The 14,111-nt window shown below is 38.5% G+C and overlaps 1 protein-coding gene across 1 annotated transcript in view; it reads right to left on the bottom strand.

The window, feature by feature from the left end:
• Positions 1 to 576: 576 nt before the first annotated feature.
• The window catches only part of Mrc1 (mannose receptor C-type 1), a 77,553-nt gene continuing 64,018 nt past the window's right edge, over positions 577 to 14,111 (bottom strand). Inside the window, exons 23-30 of the mRNA XM_048367768.1 lie at positions 13,464 to 13,566; positions 10,529 to 10,761; positions 7,480 to 7,645; positions 6,876 to 7,025; positions 4,970 to 5,083; positions 4,099 to 4,263; positions 2,829 to 2,870; positions 577 to 1,519 (exon numbers count right to left, since the gene is read on the bottom strand). Of these exons, the coding sequence (XP_048223725.1) occupies positions 1,272 to 1,519; positions 2,829 to 2,870; positions 4,099 to 4,263; positions 4,970 to 5,083; positions 6,876 to 7,025; positions 7,480 to 7,645; positions 10,529 to 10,761; positions 13,464 to 13,566 (1,221 nt within the window). The 3' untranslated portion in view covers positions 577 to 1,271. The remainder of the gene's footprint in view (positions 1,520 to 2,828; positions 2,871 to 4,098; positions 4,264 to 4,969; positions 5,084 to 6,875; positions 7,026 to 7,479; positions 7,646 to 10,528; positions 10,762 to 13,463; positions 13,567 to 14,111) is intronic.

Raw genomic sequence — 14,111 nt, 5'->3', positions numbered from 1 at the left:
ATCTCCATAATGTTATTCATTGGTCCAGTGGTCCTGAGTAAAGAATATGACCAACTCCTTAAATAAGATGGCAGAATGCCTATGTGGGAATGGGAAACCTACAAAATATTTCACAATAGACATAAAGCTTTACCGAAGGCAAAATTCTTAAGCAAAAATGAATTGCTAGAGGGAGAAGAACAATTACTTAGAACGCTTTATATTTTGAAACTGGGTTTCACTATATAGCCCATGCTGGCCTTGAACTTACTTTGTGGCTCAAGCTGGCCTCGAACACATGATTCTCTATCTCAGTCTCCTGATTGCTGAAATTATAGGCATGCACCACCACAACTGGTCGATTACTGTTTCAATCCCTAATAAGAATGCATCTGATGGTTGAATTCTGAGTTGAATCAATGTTATAAAGGAAGGTCTGGGGAAATTCTGCAAATTATTTTAGTAAAAAATTTCATTGACCCAGAGTATTTTGACAACATTCTTTTTCCAAACAGATGAAAGTTTAGTTTAGTATTCCTCTGCTGATAATATCATTTAAGAGTAAATTTATCTGTAGCAAGATCACCAAAATGCAAATCTATTAAAAATAGACCTTGTCTTTAATGTTTATTTCACATTATCTAAGTACACCCAGTTACTCAAATTTACACTTTTATTTAACATCTTTGCCTCCTTGATATACAAATAACAAAACAACTTTGTAGTATTCAGTCTGTAGTATCTTGCTTAGGGATGATGAAATTCTCAGTCTCCTTACTCTTGTGTGTTGACAAATACAGTTCTAACTAAATGTAATGAAATCAACAGTAGTCATAAAAGACACTAAATTTTTGTTCCACTTGATGTTATTTGTACTTGGTTTTAAAATGGTCTTCCAGTTGTTGAATTGCAATGGAGTGGATAGACTCTCTTTAGATGTTGCTTAAAATATTTCAGAAGGCTTAGCTGGTTATTTCTAGAGTTCTTGTCATAAAGGTGACCTGAGCTACCAAGGACACCTCAGAGTTATCATTCCAGTGCTGCATATTCATCTGGAATATTTTTAGAGTGATAATCAATACTATTAGCCCTCTAGTGTAAAATAATAATAATAACAATAGTGTCTTGCCAGGTTAGAACATGTAAGCAAATTATGTTTTTCTTCAATGAAGCAAAGGAAAGACCAGTACAATGTAGTACTAATTTTTAAAAGACACAAGTCACATTGAATTAAAGAACTGAAAACTTCCCAACTTTTGGAAACTCCCACATGACCCAGTCATGAGATGATCCTAGATAACAGCATGTTCATTCTGTTCAATGTTGCCCATGAGATCTTTGGTATCGCTGATTCCTGATCCTGATTGGCTGTTAAAATAGAGCGTGTTCTCAAAAGCTCCCTCTTGAGGTAGGTGCACATGGCGTTTCTTATAGAAGAAATAGGCAGCCAACCCAGCACCTATGAGAATTAGGATCACAATGACCACAACTCCTGCTGCGCTGGAAGTAGATTTGGAAGGCTCCATTTTCCTTGAGTCAGCTATAAACAAACAAACAAATAAGCCCATGAGTAGAGGAAGACAGAGGATTAAATACATGTAGAAAATGATACCTCTTTTCCTATTGGAAAAATCAAATGTGTAAGTATTCTTTCCAGTGCTATTTGTCAAGCAGAATGCTAGACATTAAAAACAAGCCAACAAGATGTTGTTTAAAAAACTGTCAGGATGATTAATTCCATTATAAAGTGTTTACTTGGTCTGTCTAGGCAGCACTGAAGACCATGTTAAAAATATGTGTGTATACACCATCTTTCAAAATAATCCAAGGCTGAGTCACAAATATGAGAAGATAAACAAAATAATAATAATTATTATTAAAAACAAATGAAAAATACGACTATAACATGTTAACTTATCAGTAGTAGGCAAAAGGCTAATCAGGTAGTTATTGGCAAGCCATGAGTCTCATTTTGAGTTTTTTAAGATGCCAACAAAATGAGTAAAATTAGATTAGTCATCTAATCCTACTTGTCTATAAAAATTCAATTAAAAAACTTTTGCTGAGAGAGGGAGAGGGAGAGAGAGAAAGTCAGAGAGACAAACAAATAGATACCATAGAATTCTGGAGAGAAATTTCTTCCTGGACTCTTGTGAAACAATTATTTTGTAAAAAAAAGCAAACTATGCTTCTGAGAGATTTCTTTGGGTAAAATCTGGCTATAAGATTTGCTTTTCTAAAATACCACTGAAGGTAGGTCAATATCTTAATGACAAAGTTTGGTTAGCTTAAGCAAATCTTCTAAAAGTTCATGGAGCTGGCAGCCAGGAGTTCATGCCAATCAACAATCCTAGCTACTAAAGAGGCTGAGAGCTGGTGATCATGGTTTGGAGCCAGCCTGAGTAGACAGACAAACCTGCATGATTCCTATCTCCAAATAACCAGCAAAATCCAGAAATAGAAAAGTGTCTCAACTGGCAGGGCACCAACCTTGAGCAAAAAAGCCAAGTGAAGGGGCTGGGAATATGGCCTAGTGGCAAGAGTGCTTGCCTCGTATACATGAGGCCCTGGGTTCGATTCCTCAGCACCACATATACAGAAAATGGCCAGAAGTGGTGCTGTGGCTCAAGTGGCAGAGTGCTAGCCTTGAGCAAAAAAGAAGCCAGGGACAGTGCTCAGGCCCTGAGTTCACGGCCTAGGACTGGCCAAAAAAAAAAAAAGCCAAGTGAAAGCTCTGAGTTTAAGTTCCACTACCAACAAAAATATGCAGGGAGCCTAGGAAAAGATTTCTGGGGCTTTCAAAATGACGTATTGTAATATTACTAATAGAAAATGAATCATGGGCTTACCTTTTGTTGTAACAGATATATGAGTAGTTTCAGCATCAACAACTGGTAAAAAAAAATAATAGTAGTAGTTATAAAACCCCAATAACTACATGTAGACAGCAAATTTTATTTGGCTCAGAGGTACATGAAATTCTGTATGTTTGGTTTTTGATGATATGATATGGATGGATGGACATATATAGTAAGATATCCGTATACCAGTCTATATACATACCACCCATATATCTAGCTATCTTTCCATTTGTCTATACCATTACAGGATCCTACAGCTAGATTAGTTTAAATATATTGTAAGATCTGAAAAATGTATTCCTTGTTGGGTGCTGGTGGCTCACACTTGAAATCCTAGCTACCCAAAAAGCTGAGATCTAAGGATCATAGTTCAGAGCCAGCCCAGGGAGGAAAGCCTATGAAACTCTTATCTCCAATTAACTACCCAGTAGCCTGAAGTGGAGCTGTGGCTCAAATGGCTAGTACTAGCCTTGTGGAAGAAAGCAGATAGGTCTTGCACACATACACACACACACACACACACACACCTCCAAAAGTGTACTCCTCCAAAGTGGAACTTGAGCACTGGTGCTTTTAAAACCGACTGACTCTAATGATGGAGCAATGAAAGGTGGAAGAATGCAGTCATGATATTCAATGTATGTGTGTGAAAATAGAACAAAGTGAACTGAAGGAATGGGTGGGGTTGGGAGAGATGAGATGAGGGGGATGATTAAGGAGGTAATATCATGAACCACTGTAATCATAAACTTGACATTGAATTGAAACTTCTGTACAATTACTTAAAATAAGCAATTTTGAAATTGGCCCATGGAAGTCTAGGGGGTTACAAGGTTTTTGAAGGAAGAGTGAAATAAGACTGTGACGCTGCAGAGGTTGCGCCATCTCAAAAGAGAATTAAAGAAAACTAAATATCAGAACAATTCCATATTAATCAAACCTACTGAAAGAACAAAACTACTTCATCTACTGCATGTCTTTAAACATCTATTTATAGCTATCTTTGTAGATGAGCTTTCCCTCCTTCTTGGGACTTAGCAAGTCCATCTACATGGATATCCATGTATAAGTGCACTAATATGCCAGAATCATTATGGCAGCGGGGCAGCTCTGATCGGTACCTCATTACCATGCATAACAAGAGTGTGCCATGGGCCAGTTCATCATCATCACATTATAATCCCACACCTGGCTTCTTACTCTTTGCAAGAAATGGTAGCCTGGAGACAGGGTACCCGATGACAAACTTCAAACTTACTTTTTGGTTTTTTACAGATAAATCCTTTGTAGGAAGTACAGTGGACGTTATTCCAAGTCCCCGAAGATGCCATTAACACGACACAGCCATTTCGTTCACCAGGGGGATCGTCTGAATTCCAGTTGACAAAGGAGACCGGGTTATTGTTTACCCACAGCCACTTTCCTAGTGACCACATGGAACAGATAAAAGCAGAAGTTGAAATCAGCCATTGGAAGCTCAGGTCACTGGTACAAGAGATCTAAAGCATATTATTTAGCACTAGAACCAAAACTATAGTGAGCAATTACAGTAGGGAATGAAATCAAGAAGACTATGTGTCATATAGCTTTGGTTGACAATTTCATTCTTTCTTCTTATTGTTATTATTAAGGCCTTGTAAAGAGGAGTTAATGTTTCATAAGTCAGGTAGTGAGTACATTTCCTTTTGAACAAGGCCACCCCTCCCTTTCCTCCAGTTTTCCCCTCCCATCCCTGCTCACAAGTTGCTTAGTTCATTTTCCACACAGTATCTACTTAGTACCATGGCTGCATGTATGCAACCTTCATCCCTCAGAAACTTATGTTTAATTAGTACAAACCTTTCATCTTACTCTTCCCTACCTCTTTTTATTCAAACAAAAATGAAGACAGAAATGCTCTTTAAACCTTCCTCACCTTAGCTACAGAAGACTTTGTTAACTAGCAACTTTGATATCATTTCAGTCATTTCAACTTTCAGTTCTCATCTCACATACAAATAGGAGTTTGAGGGTTCAAAGTCATCACAAATTAATCAGTGTTTAAGGCAAGGCTTGCTGGAACGGAAACCTTGTTTTATATGCCACCATCTGAAACATTTGCAATTAAATAACATTCCTGTGAATATTACCTTCAACATTTCTGAACATGCCTATCCAAAAGTTTGTTTTACTTTTAAGAGGCTCCACCCGATATGACAGAAAACTGGACTCAGCAGCACTTTCAATGGAAGCCAAAGAGGAATCTGTAAAGAACATAAGGGTGAATAGAATGGGAACAAACAGCTGTATGCATCTGGAACATCGTTATAAACCATACTAAGAACAATAGGAATCAGCCCAACTTCCTTACTTAAGGGGAAGAGTCTTAATGGATGAATATGCATCTCAGAAGTACAGCATGCCTTCTGATAGACTGAATAAGGCTTTCGAAGCATCGTGTTTACGTACAAGCGCTGAACGGTTAATGCAAGATAGGCAAACATGAGCAAGGCTTCGAGTCAAGTCTTAACAATAAAGTTATGCTGCCGTGGCCAATAGTAACAAAACTATGAACTGTAATCCCCAGGGCAACCACTAAAAAAAGAACCATCTACAGATGCTCCCACAATTTACAGTGAGGTATGACTCAACCAATCTAACAAAGTTGACATGTGAGTCATGTAGAACTGTAGAGAAAAAAAATGGATCAAGGAATCCAATCAATACAAAAAATCTTATGTAACAAAAACAAGATAAGTCAACCATGGAGAAATAGGGAAAACAAAAGATTACAGAAGAAAGGACATATAGATAATTACTTCCTCAGTACAAAGAATGTAAATGAATTAAACATTCACTTAAAAAAAAAAAAGACTTCCAGAACCACCACACTAATTAATTAGAAAGATCCAAAGATATGCCATCTGGAATAAAAAAAACACATTATGAAATCCAAAGACGTAAATCAGTTCAAAGCAACAGTATGGGAAAAGATGTCTCTATACAAATAACTTTAAAAGTGGTGGGTATTGGGCAAAAACATTAAAGATAAAATATTATGATGACAAACATTAAGATAAAATAAATGTTGATAGAAAGTCCTTGCTAGAGAAAATAAAGATATTCTACAAAGATAAACTTCAACTACTCAGGGAAATATAATAATTAGATATATGTGTGTGTGACAACAGAGCACCAATACACACTAATCAAAAACTGATAGAGCAGACTTCTTCTCACTGAGAATCGGAAGTTGAAGATCAGAGTTAAATTTTGAATGAGCTTAACAAAATGAGCCTATAACCCTATCCAACTCCTGGACAAAGAACCATAAGGTGTGACATGATTTAAAAAAAAAAGCACACAGTAAAAGCAATTCAGTAAAATCGTCAGTGGGATTTAATGAGTGGTTTTGAGGCAGTTGTGCTGGCACCCACTTATCATCCCAGCACTTGGAAGGCTGAGATAGGAGAATCATGAGTTTGAGGCCAGTCTGGTCAATATAATGAGTCTGGGTACAGCCTGAGCTATAAACTGAGACTCTAACCTCTCTCAAAGAAGAAAAAAATTCATGTCTTTGACATTTTAAAATTTCATTGGACAAGTCGTTCATCTGTATCCTATCTATTTGAGTTATGAATATGATATCCAGGTGCAAAAACGTTTCTATTTAATCTTACAGCAACACATCAGCTTATCTGTGAAAAGAGGGGAGCTTAGATGATTAGCAGTGATACTCCTAAGGATTTAGGGCATTTGATAAGAAAGAAAGATTCACTCAGCAAGTGATTTTTTTTTTCACCTAAATTCTCTTTTGAGATTGAAAAGATAGAAAGTATTATTTGGATTGCATAAAATTACAAAAAAAAAAGACTATAAAAACAAAACTAAACATGGGCCTGAGAACATGGCCCAGTGGCAGGGCACTTATCCAGGGAGCCCTGGATTTGAACCCCAGCATCATGAAAATCACCTTACATGGCCCTATGTTCCAGTATATTGTCATTCACCTGACTGGATGCATGGAGTATTCTTGGGGGGAAATGTGACACTTACCCATTCGAAGACATTCCAGAGAAGCTTGGCCCCAGTTTCTTGTAAATGAAGACTCTATGTAGTAGCAATGGCCATGGAAAGGGATCCAAGCCGTGTGCTCAGACTCCGGACACCGACCCGGCAGCTGGGGAGGCTCCGTGGCTGGGATCTCTGTGGATAAAAAACTGTATTGAACTGGTTGGGAATGTGGCCTACTGGTAGAGTGCTTGCCTTGCATACATGAAGCCTTGGGTTCAATTCCTCAGCACCACATATATAGAAAAAGCCAGAAGAGGTGCCTGTGGCTCAAGAGGTGGAGTGCTAGCCTTAAGTAGAAAGAAGCCAGGGACAGTGCTCAGGCCCTGAGTTCAAGCCCCAGGGCTGGAGAAAAATTAATTTTGAAAACCAACCAATGCCTATAGTGTCTATAAGGTGTGAAACAATATTTTAGTAACTGAAGAGAATTATATTATATATTATCACATAAAAACATTAACTAGCTTTTCGTGTATGTCATTTGGATCTGTCCTTTTTATTTGGGGGGTTTCACTGACTTTAGGATTGTTAAGTCTGTTTCTGTAGAATGCACCATGAAGCTGTGTCATTCAATCACATTCCTAATTACCATCTGATCTTTTGCAGAGAAAGTAAAAGCTTTCGTTGCAATACGATGTCTTCCAGTAGCCGTCAACATCCAGATAGACACAGGCGGATTTCAGCTTGGGCTCATCCGCAGCCCAGTTACTGTACCTCATTCTCCACTTGTCAGTCCAAGTATATTCATTATTGGTCTGCACAAAGAGGAACAATGGTGAGCCTGCATCGTGCTTCCTTTAAAAGCCATCAAAAGGCCCAATGAAGAATAAAAGGTATACTCAAGACTGTGATCTGACGTAGAATCTTGAATATTTGGGTATAAAAAATTCAAAACAATAATAACAACAACAAAAACCTTGTGGATTGTTTCTGCCAAGAAATTATAAAATCCATAACCCCTCTGTATCACACTTTGACAATAAAGAAAAAAAAAGAAATTATGAAATCCAGTAAAGGCATATTTTTCTCCCAAATGTGTATTTTTTAGCTATTTTGAGGAATATGTCATTGAATATATTTTAAAAGAACATTCACATAATCCTAGTACTCAGGAGGTTGAGAGCTGAGGATCACAGTTCAAAACCAGCCTGGGTAGGAAAAGTCTATAAAACTTTTATCACCAATTAACCACAAAACAAACAAGCAAAAAAACAAACAAACAAAAAAGCCAGAAGTGGAGCTGTAGCTCAAGTAGTAAAGTGCTAGCCTTGAGCCAATTGCTCATAGACAGCACTCAAGTTCTACATTCAAGCCCCAGAACTGGCACAAAAAGAAAGAAAGAAAAGCAATAAATCCAAAATGAAGGAAAAGGAAGGGAAGGGAAGGGAAGGGAAGAAAGAAAGCCAGTCTATGTCTTCTTCCATAAAATTCTTGTTTTCAAGATCAAATAAAAGTTTAATCTTTATAACAAAATATTCTTAGATTATTGAAATTATAGTAAACAAAGTAATAAAGCAAATAGTATATGGTAATATAGTAAAATTAGATAGTTTGAGTAATTTCATGAGTCCTTGAAAAATCCCTAATCTCTCCTGACCTTCTGCATTCTGCAGTGGATACTAAGTGTTTATCTGGAAAGATAAGATGGAGTCTAGGCTTTCCATTTCCAGCCAGATAGTCTTTCAACTATAGGAATCATGATGTCATTTTTTTCCCAAATACAGTTGTTTCATTCCCAATTCGTTTATCAAATTCAGTCAGAATAGTTATGTAATCAATAATCTCAAAAATATTATTTATCGGGGCTGGGAATATGGCCTAGTGGCAAGAGTGCTTGCCTCCTACACATGAAGCTCTTGGTTCGATTCCCCAGCACCACATATATGGAAAACGGCCAGAAGGGGCCCTGTGGCTCAGGTGGCAGAGTGCTGGCCTTGAGCTGGAAGAAGCCAGGGACAGTGCTCAGGCCCTGAGTCCAAGGCCCAGGACTGGCCAAAAAAATTAAAAATAAATAAATAAAATATTATTTATCAGCAATAGCTTGCTAACCATTCAAAAGAGATTTGTCTTACAAATCATAACTAAGAAGAGAAGACAGAACATTAGGAACCATTTTTAAGCCAAGCATTTTAACTACCTCATTTGATTTACTAAGCCAATTACCAGAGACACAAGGTCAATAACTAAAGGCGCATGCTAGCTCAAGTTAGAACTTTCTTCTAGGTATGGTAGAAGACCATTGTTTCTCAAATTGAAATATAATCCCACCCTAAATTCATGAGAATTGTGAGAAGAAACCAAAGAAACACTTTGTCAAACTGTTTAAAATCATAGTCAAATATTGGACTCACAAACTGTTGTGAGTTGAATTGAAACACCATTACTTGAAGATTGTTTTTATCTTTTTTTAGGGTTTTGTCAGTTGTGGGGCTTGAACTCAGGGCTTAAGTGCTGTTCTTGAGCCTCTTTGTGCTCCAGGCTAGCACTCTACCACTTGAGCCACAGCACCACTTCCTTGAAGATTATTTTTTAAATAAAAACAAAAATAAAAATAAATAAAAGCAAAATAAATAAATAAAAGCATAGCCAACACAGATGGAAAAAGTGCCTTGCCTAAGTTTAATCATCTACATCATCATGAATGATTTACTTTTAAATATTCACTTCACTACTCTAGAAATACTCATCACATAAAGTTTTCTATTTCTGTGTCATGGTATTGGGAGCGCTATGATATTCCTTCACATTCCTTCTTAAAGTTCTGCCATCTTAGGCTACATCTAAAATGGAAGACTTTACTAAAGAAGTCCTTTTGGGTCTTTCTTCTCACCTAAGTGGATCCTTTTCTCTCCTCCAATAACTTGATGTGTACCTATCTTAATACTTCGGGCATTACCTGTTAAATACCTACTTATAGACATCTCAATTTCTTCTACTTAGAGATGTGTTGATTGCCTAGCTACTAAATGAATGGAGGGTGGACAGATGGAACCTAGGAGAAGGTTCATTTTAGGAATATTTTAGCAATTCTCTCACCACTCTTTGTTCTGGGCCTCATTCTTCCTGTTTTCTACCAACCCTTCTATAATGTAATCAAGGAAGTGCATAGCAATGAACTATTTCTATAATGGAATGAAGGGAGTAGATAGCAATGAACTATTTCTCACACCTGCCCAGAAGATCCACATCTTCAGGACCTGTAACAACTCTAAACTGGCTTGCCAACCCAATATAAAATCTATGTTATCACCTGCTTCCATGCTTCCAACCTGCTTTTTCAATTATCATGGCCTAGGGGTAATGCTTCTGCAATGAAATAAGTGACTAAGTAAAACTATTTAGATGCAGCCTGTCATTTTCCTATTCAAAAGTAACAAGAGTGTTAATATTAGTTAGAGAATTCTTCGTTTGATTTTTGACACAACAGTAGCTATTAGAACCTTCAAGGTAGTGGACCCTTCCAAGATCAGGTTATATTCTTGTTTGTTTGCTTGGGGTGTTTGAGATAAGGTTTCCTCATTTCACATTATGCCGCATGGTTTCTTTCACATAAATGTCTGGCAAAAGGAGCATTTGAGTATCATGTGTGACCACAGTTCACCCACCATACCAAGCTGTGCATGTTTCCCGAGGCTTACCAAATTACTGTTGAGGCCAATCCACAGAGGAACATTGAATGTGTTCATCTGCATCCATGCAAATGCATTGCTGTAAGGATCCAGAATGCTAGCCATGAGAGAATTGTAATCTCTGCAGTATTTCTCTGCTTCCTGCCAGGGTAACTTTAACTTCATGAACGAATAACTGCTTTTCCCGTATTTAATAAAGCCATTGGTAGGGACTGTTGTTGGAAGATTAGGCAAAGAAGGGTCTGGAATAAAAAAGATTATTTTTATTAGCATTATCAATAAGTAAAAATGAAGCCTCGTCAGTATATGATTATTGTATCTTATCCATCACAGGAACAATCCAAATATCCTAGGTACAAACTGGCAGATATTAAGCAAGTTTTTTTAGTGTGTGTGTAGTGTCAGTTTGGGAGCTTGAACTCAATGCCTGGGCCCTTTCCCTGAGCTATTGCTCAAGGCTCCACTTTTGGCTGTTTGTTAGTTAATTTGAGATTTAAAAATCTCATGTTCCTGCCCAGATTGTGTTCTAAATTACATTTTCCAGATCTCAGCCTCCTGAATAGCTAGGATTACAGGTATGAGCTACAGGTGCCCAGCTACAAGGTGTTATTTTAAATCAGCACACTTGATTAAATAGTTTCCGAATTGTATATCAAATATTAAGATAGAGGTATAGACAACATTCTAAACTAATAAACAAAATTTACTGCAAATTCAATGTGATCTAGTAGCTGGGTAAAAGAAATGCCACAGATGGAACCCATAAATTATGTAATATCCATAATATTGTCATTATTCATCTTTTTTATGTTGGTTAAATGTCAAGGTCAAGAATATTTTTCATGCCCCCTCTCCAGTTGTTCTACTCCATGCAAGATTGATGTCTATTTGTATCTATTTCACTCCATCTGTGAGTGATTTTTTTTTAACTCTGGTATGTTCTGCAATGAACACACACACACACACACACACACACACACACACACACACACACACACACACCCCTACCCATGGTTAATTTAACCTTGCTTTCAAGATTGTGTGCAATGCTTATGATTATTTCCTGTGCCCTTCATCCAGGCCACCATACTATATCAACTTTGAACCAGAGGCTAGAGTCCCGTGAAGACAGTCATTTCAGCTCTTGATTTTTTGTTCCTTGGTCTGCTAGCATTGGCTTCTAATCACCATCAATACTCTGGGTCCTGTACTCTAGGCCACTTAAGACACAGAGATAGTTTCTGTATGGTTTAGCTGAAGTGTCAAGGGAGAGGTCCACAAACAACAACTAGAGGATTAAGTTGTGCCTTTCATCTGTTTTTACATATGAGACACAAATGACTTTTAAATCAGAAGACTATTATTTGGCATTTTAAATTTTATGTGAAATTCCAATTCATGCCATAAATAAAGCTTCACTGGAACACAGCCACGTTTAAGACTGTTGGGCAAGAAATAGGTAAAGAGTCCAAACAGACATGGAAGTCTAGCTTTTTACAGAAAAAGTAGCCAATGGCCTTGGGTTCAAGATATCCATTTCTACGAGCGCTTGCCTGGAACAATTCTCTGAACTGTTCCACTTGGTACCAACTCAAGCCACCATTTGCCTTGCTCTGTTACAACAGAAGTGCCAAACTTGGATCATGCCTGTTGACTGTTAACATTTATTTCAGAAAGAGAGCAACTGAGCAACTTCTGGTTGTACTGCCCTCTAGTGTCGATAGGTTATCATTACCTAAGAGACCCTGGACCTGCTCATTAAAGTAAATTCTCCTGCTGGTATTGAATTGCTTTAAAATCGCCCAGCTGGAGATGTAGGAAGATTTTAAAGCCATTGGAAAAAGATTAGAAAAGTGGTAAATGAGGCTTGAGGTAAGGTCTTTCCTTGTCATTAAAATATTATAAAATATTTTCTCCATGGTAAACTATCATTTATGCTTACAAAAACATAAAAAATTTTAGTATGCTTGTATATTACCATTAACTTCTAGAAAGAGCTCTCACCCCCCCACCCCGCCCCGCCACCTTTGTCTAAAGAATCGAGGTGCCAATAGCAGCCTGGGTTGGTAGTACCAGCTGGCTGTCTAACAGTCAGGTGAGCGGACCATATGCACTCTTTCCTAGTACCTGCAAGGCGGCTGGGGGCGGGGGGGAAGCTCCAGGCCACCCCCCTCACTGGGGTCACCAAATCAGCACATATTCATGCCCTTTGTTAAACTGCATATAAATAACCCAATTGAAACACTATAGAATAGGGATTACAACATCACAAGGTTACTCTCTCTCCCCCAACACATGTATATTTTATGTTTTATTATGTCAGTTACAAATAAATATTTTTTAAAAAGTGATGTGGCATATGCCCAGAATCAGCACACATTTTTGTGTACACTTCAAATAATTTCTAGGCTGCTTCCAATGCCTGACAAGATGCAAATGCTGGACCAACAGTTGCGGTATGGATTTGTTTTGTGGCAAGGAAAAGAAAATGGTTGCAGATATCAACTGGAGATGCAATATTATTTTTCCAAATATTTTCACTCTGGAGGTGGTTTGAGTCTGTGCAGAACCCATGGATGCAGGGTGAGTGGTGGGGGGCTGGGTATATGAAAAGGAGGGGGGTCCGGCCTGGGGGGCTGGGTGTATAAAGAGGACAGGGGTCTGGCTTGAATTGGCTTTCAGAGGAAGAGGAGGTTGGGATTTCTGCAGTCCTGTTCAAACATCTGAAAATGTCAAAGGATTGTTCAGTGGCCTTCGTGAGTTGCCCAGATCTCCCTGACTACCCAGGAAGTGTTTAAAAAAAAAAAAAAAAAGGCTGTGAGACCTGGGACAATAAGGATTCTAACTCAAACTCAGCTCCTGGTGTGAACACATGGAGATCTCTCTGCCCTCAAACGTCACCTCTAATAGATTCCACAGGCAGGTGAGGTGTGGTAGAACTTACCAGCCTGTGTCTGACAAATGTAACCTTGCTTGCTGTCGCAGGTGTCATCCATCCATGACCCAGCATCCCTTGATTTGCCTCCAATAATGACAACACAGTCAGCCTGGACATGTGAGGATAAAGGAAAAGAAAATAAGTAGGAACTTTCAACTATTTAGGTCATTTTTTTTTCTGTGTGTGTCAATGCAAGGGCTTGAACTCAGAGCCTCGGTGCTGTCCCTGAACTCTTTGTGCTCAAAGATAGCACTCTGGGGCTGGGGATATGGCCTAGTGGCAAGAGTGCTTGCCTCGTATACATGAGGCCCTCGGTTCAATTCCGCAGCACCACATACACAGAAAATGGCCAGAAGTGGTGCTGTGGCTCAAGTGGCAGAGTGCTAGCCTTGAGCAAAAAGAAGCCAGGGACAGTGCTCAGGCCCTGAGTCCAAGCCCCAGGACTGGCCAAAAAAAAAAAAAAAAAAGAAGATAGCACTCTGGCACAGCTCCATTTCCAGCCTTTTGGAGGCTAATTGGAAGATAAGAGTCTTAGGGACCTTTCTACCCAAGCTTACTTTGAGCTGCAATCCTCAGATCTCAGCCTCCTGAGCAGCTAGGATTACAGGTGTGAGCCGCCTGTGCCTGCCATTAGATCAACTCTACAATAAGCAC

This window comes from Perognathus longimembris, chromosome 18, assembly GCF_023159225.1.
Source record: "Perognathus longimembris pacificus isolate PPM17 chromosome 18, ASM2315922v1, whole genome shotgun sequence".
NCBI classification, from domain to species: Eukaryota; Metazoa; Chordata; class Mammalia; order Rodentia; family Heteromyidae; genus Perognathus; species Perognathus longimembris.
Note: the sequence above shows the minus strand (reverse complement) of the source record. Positions and strands in the feature narration are given on the sequence as shown.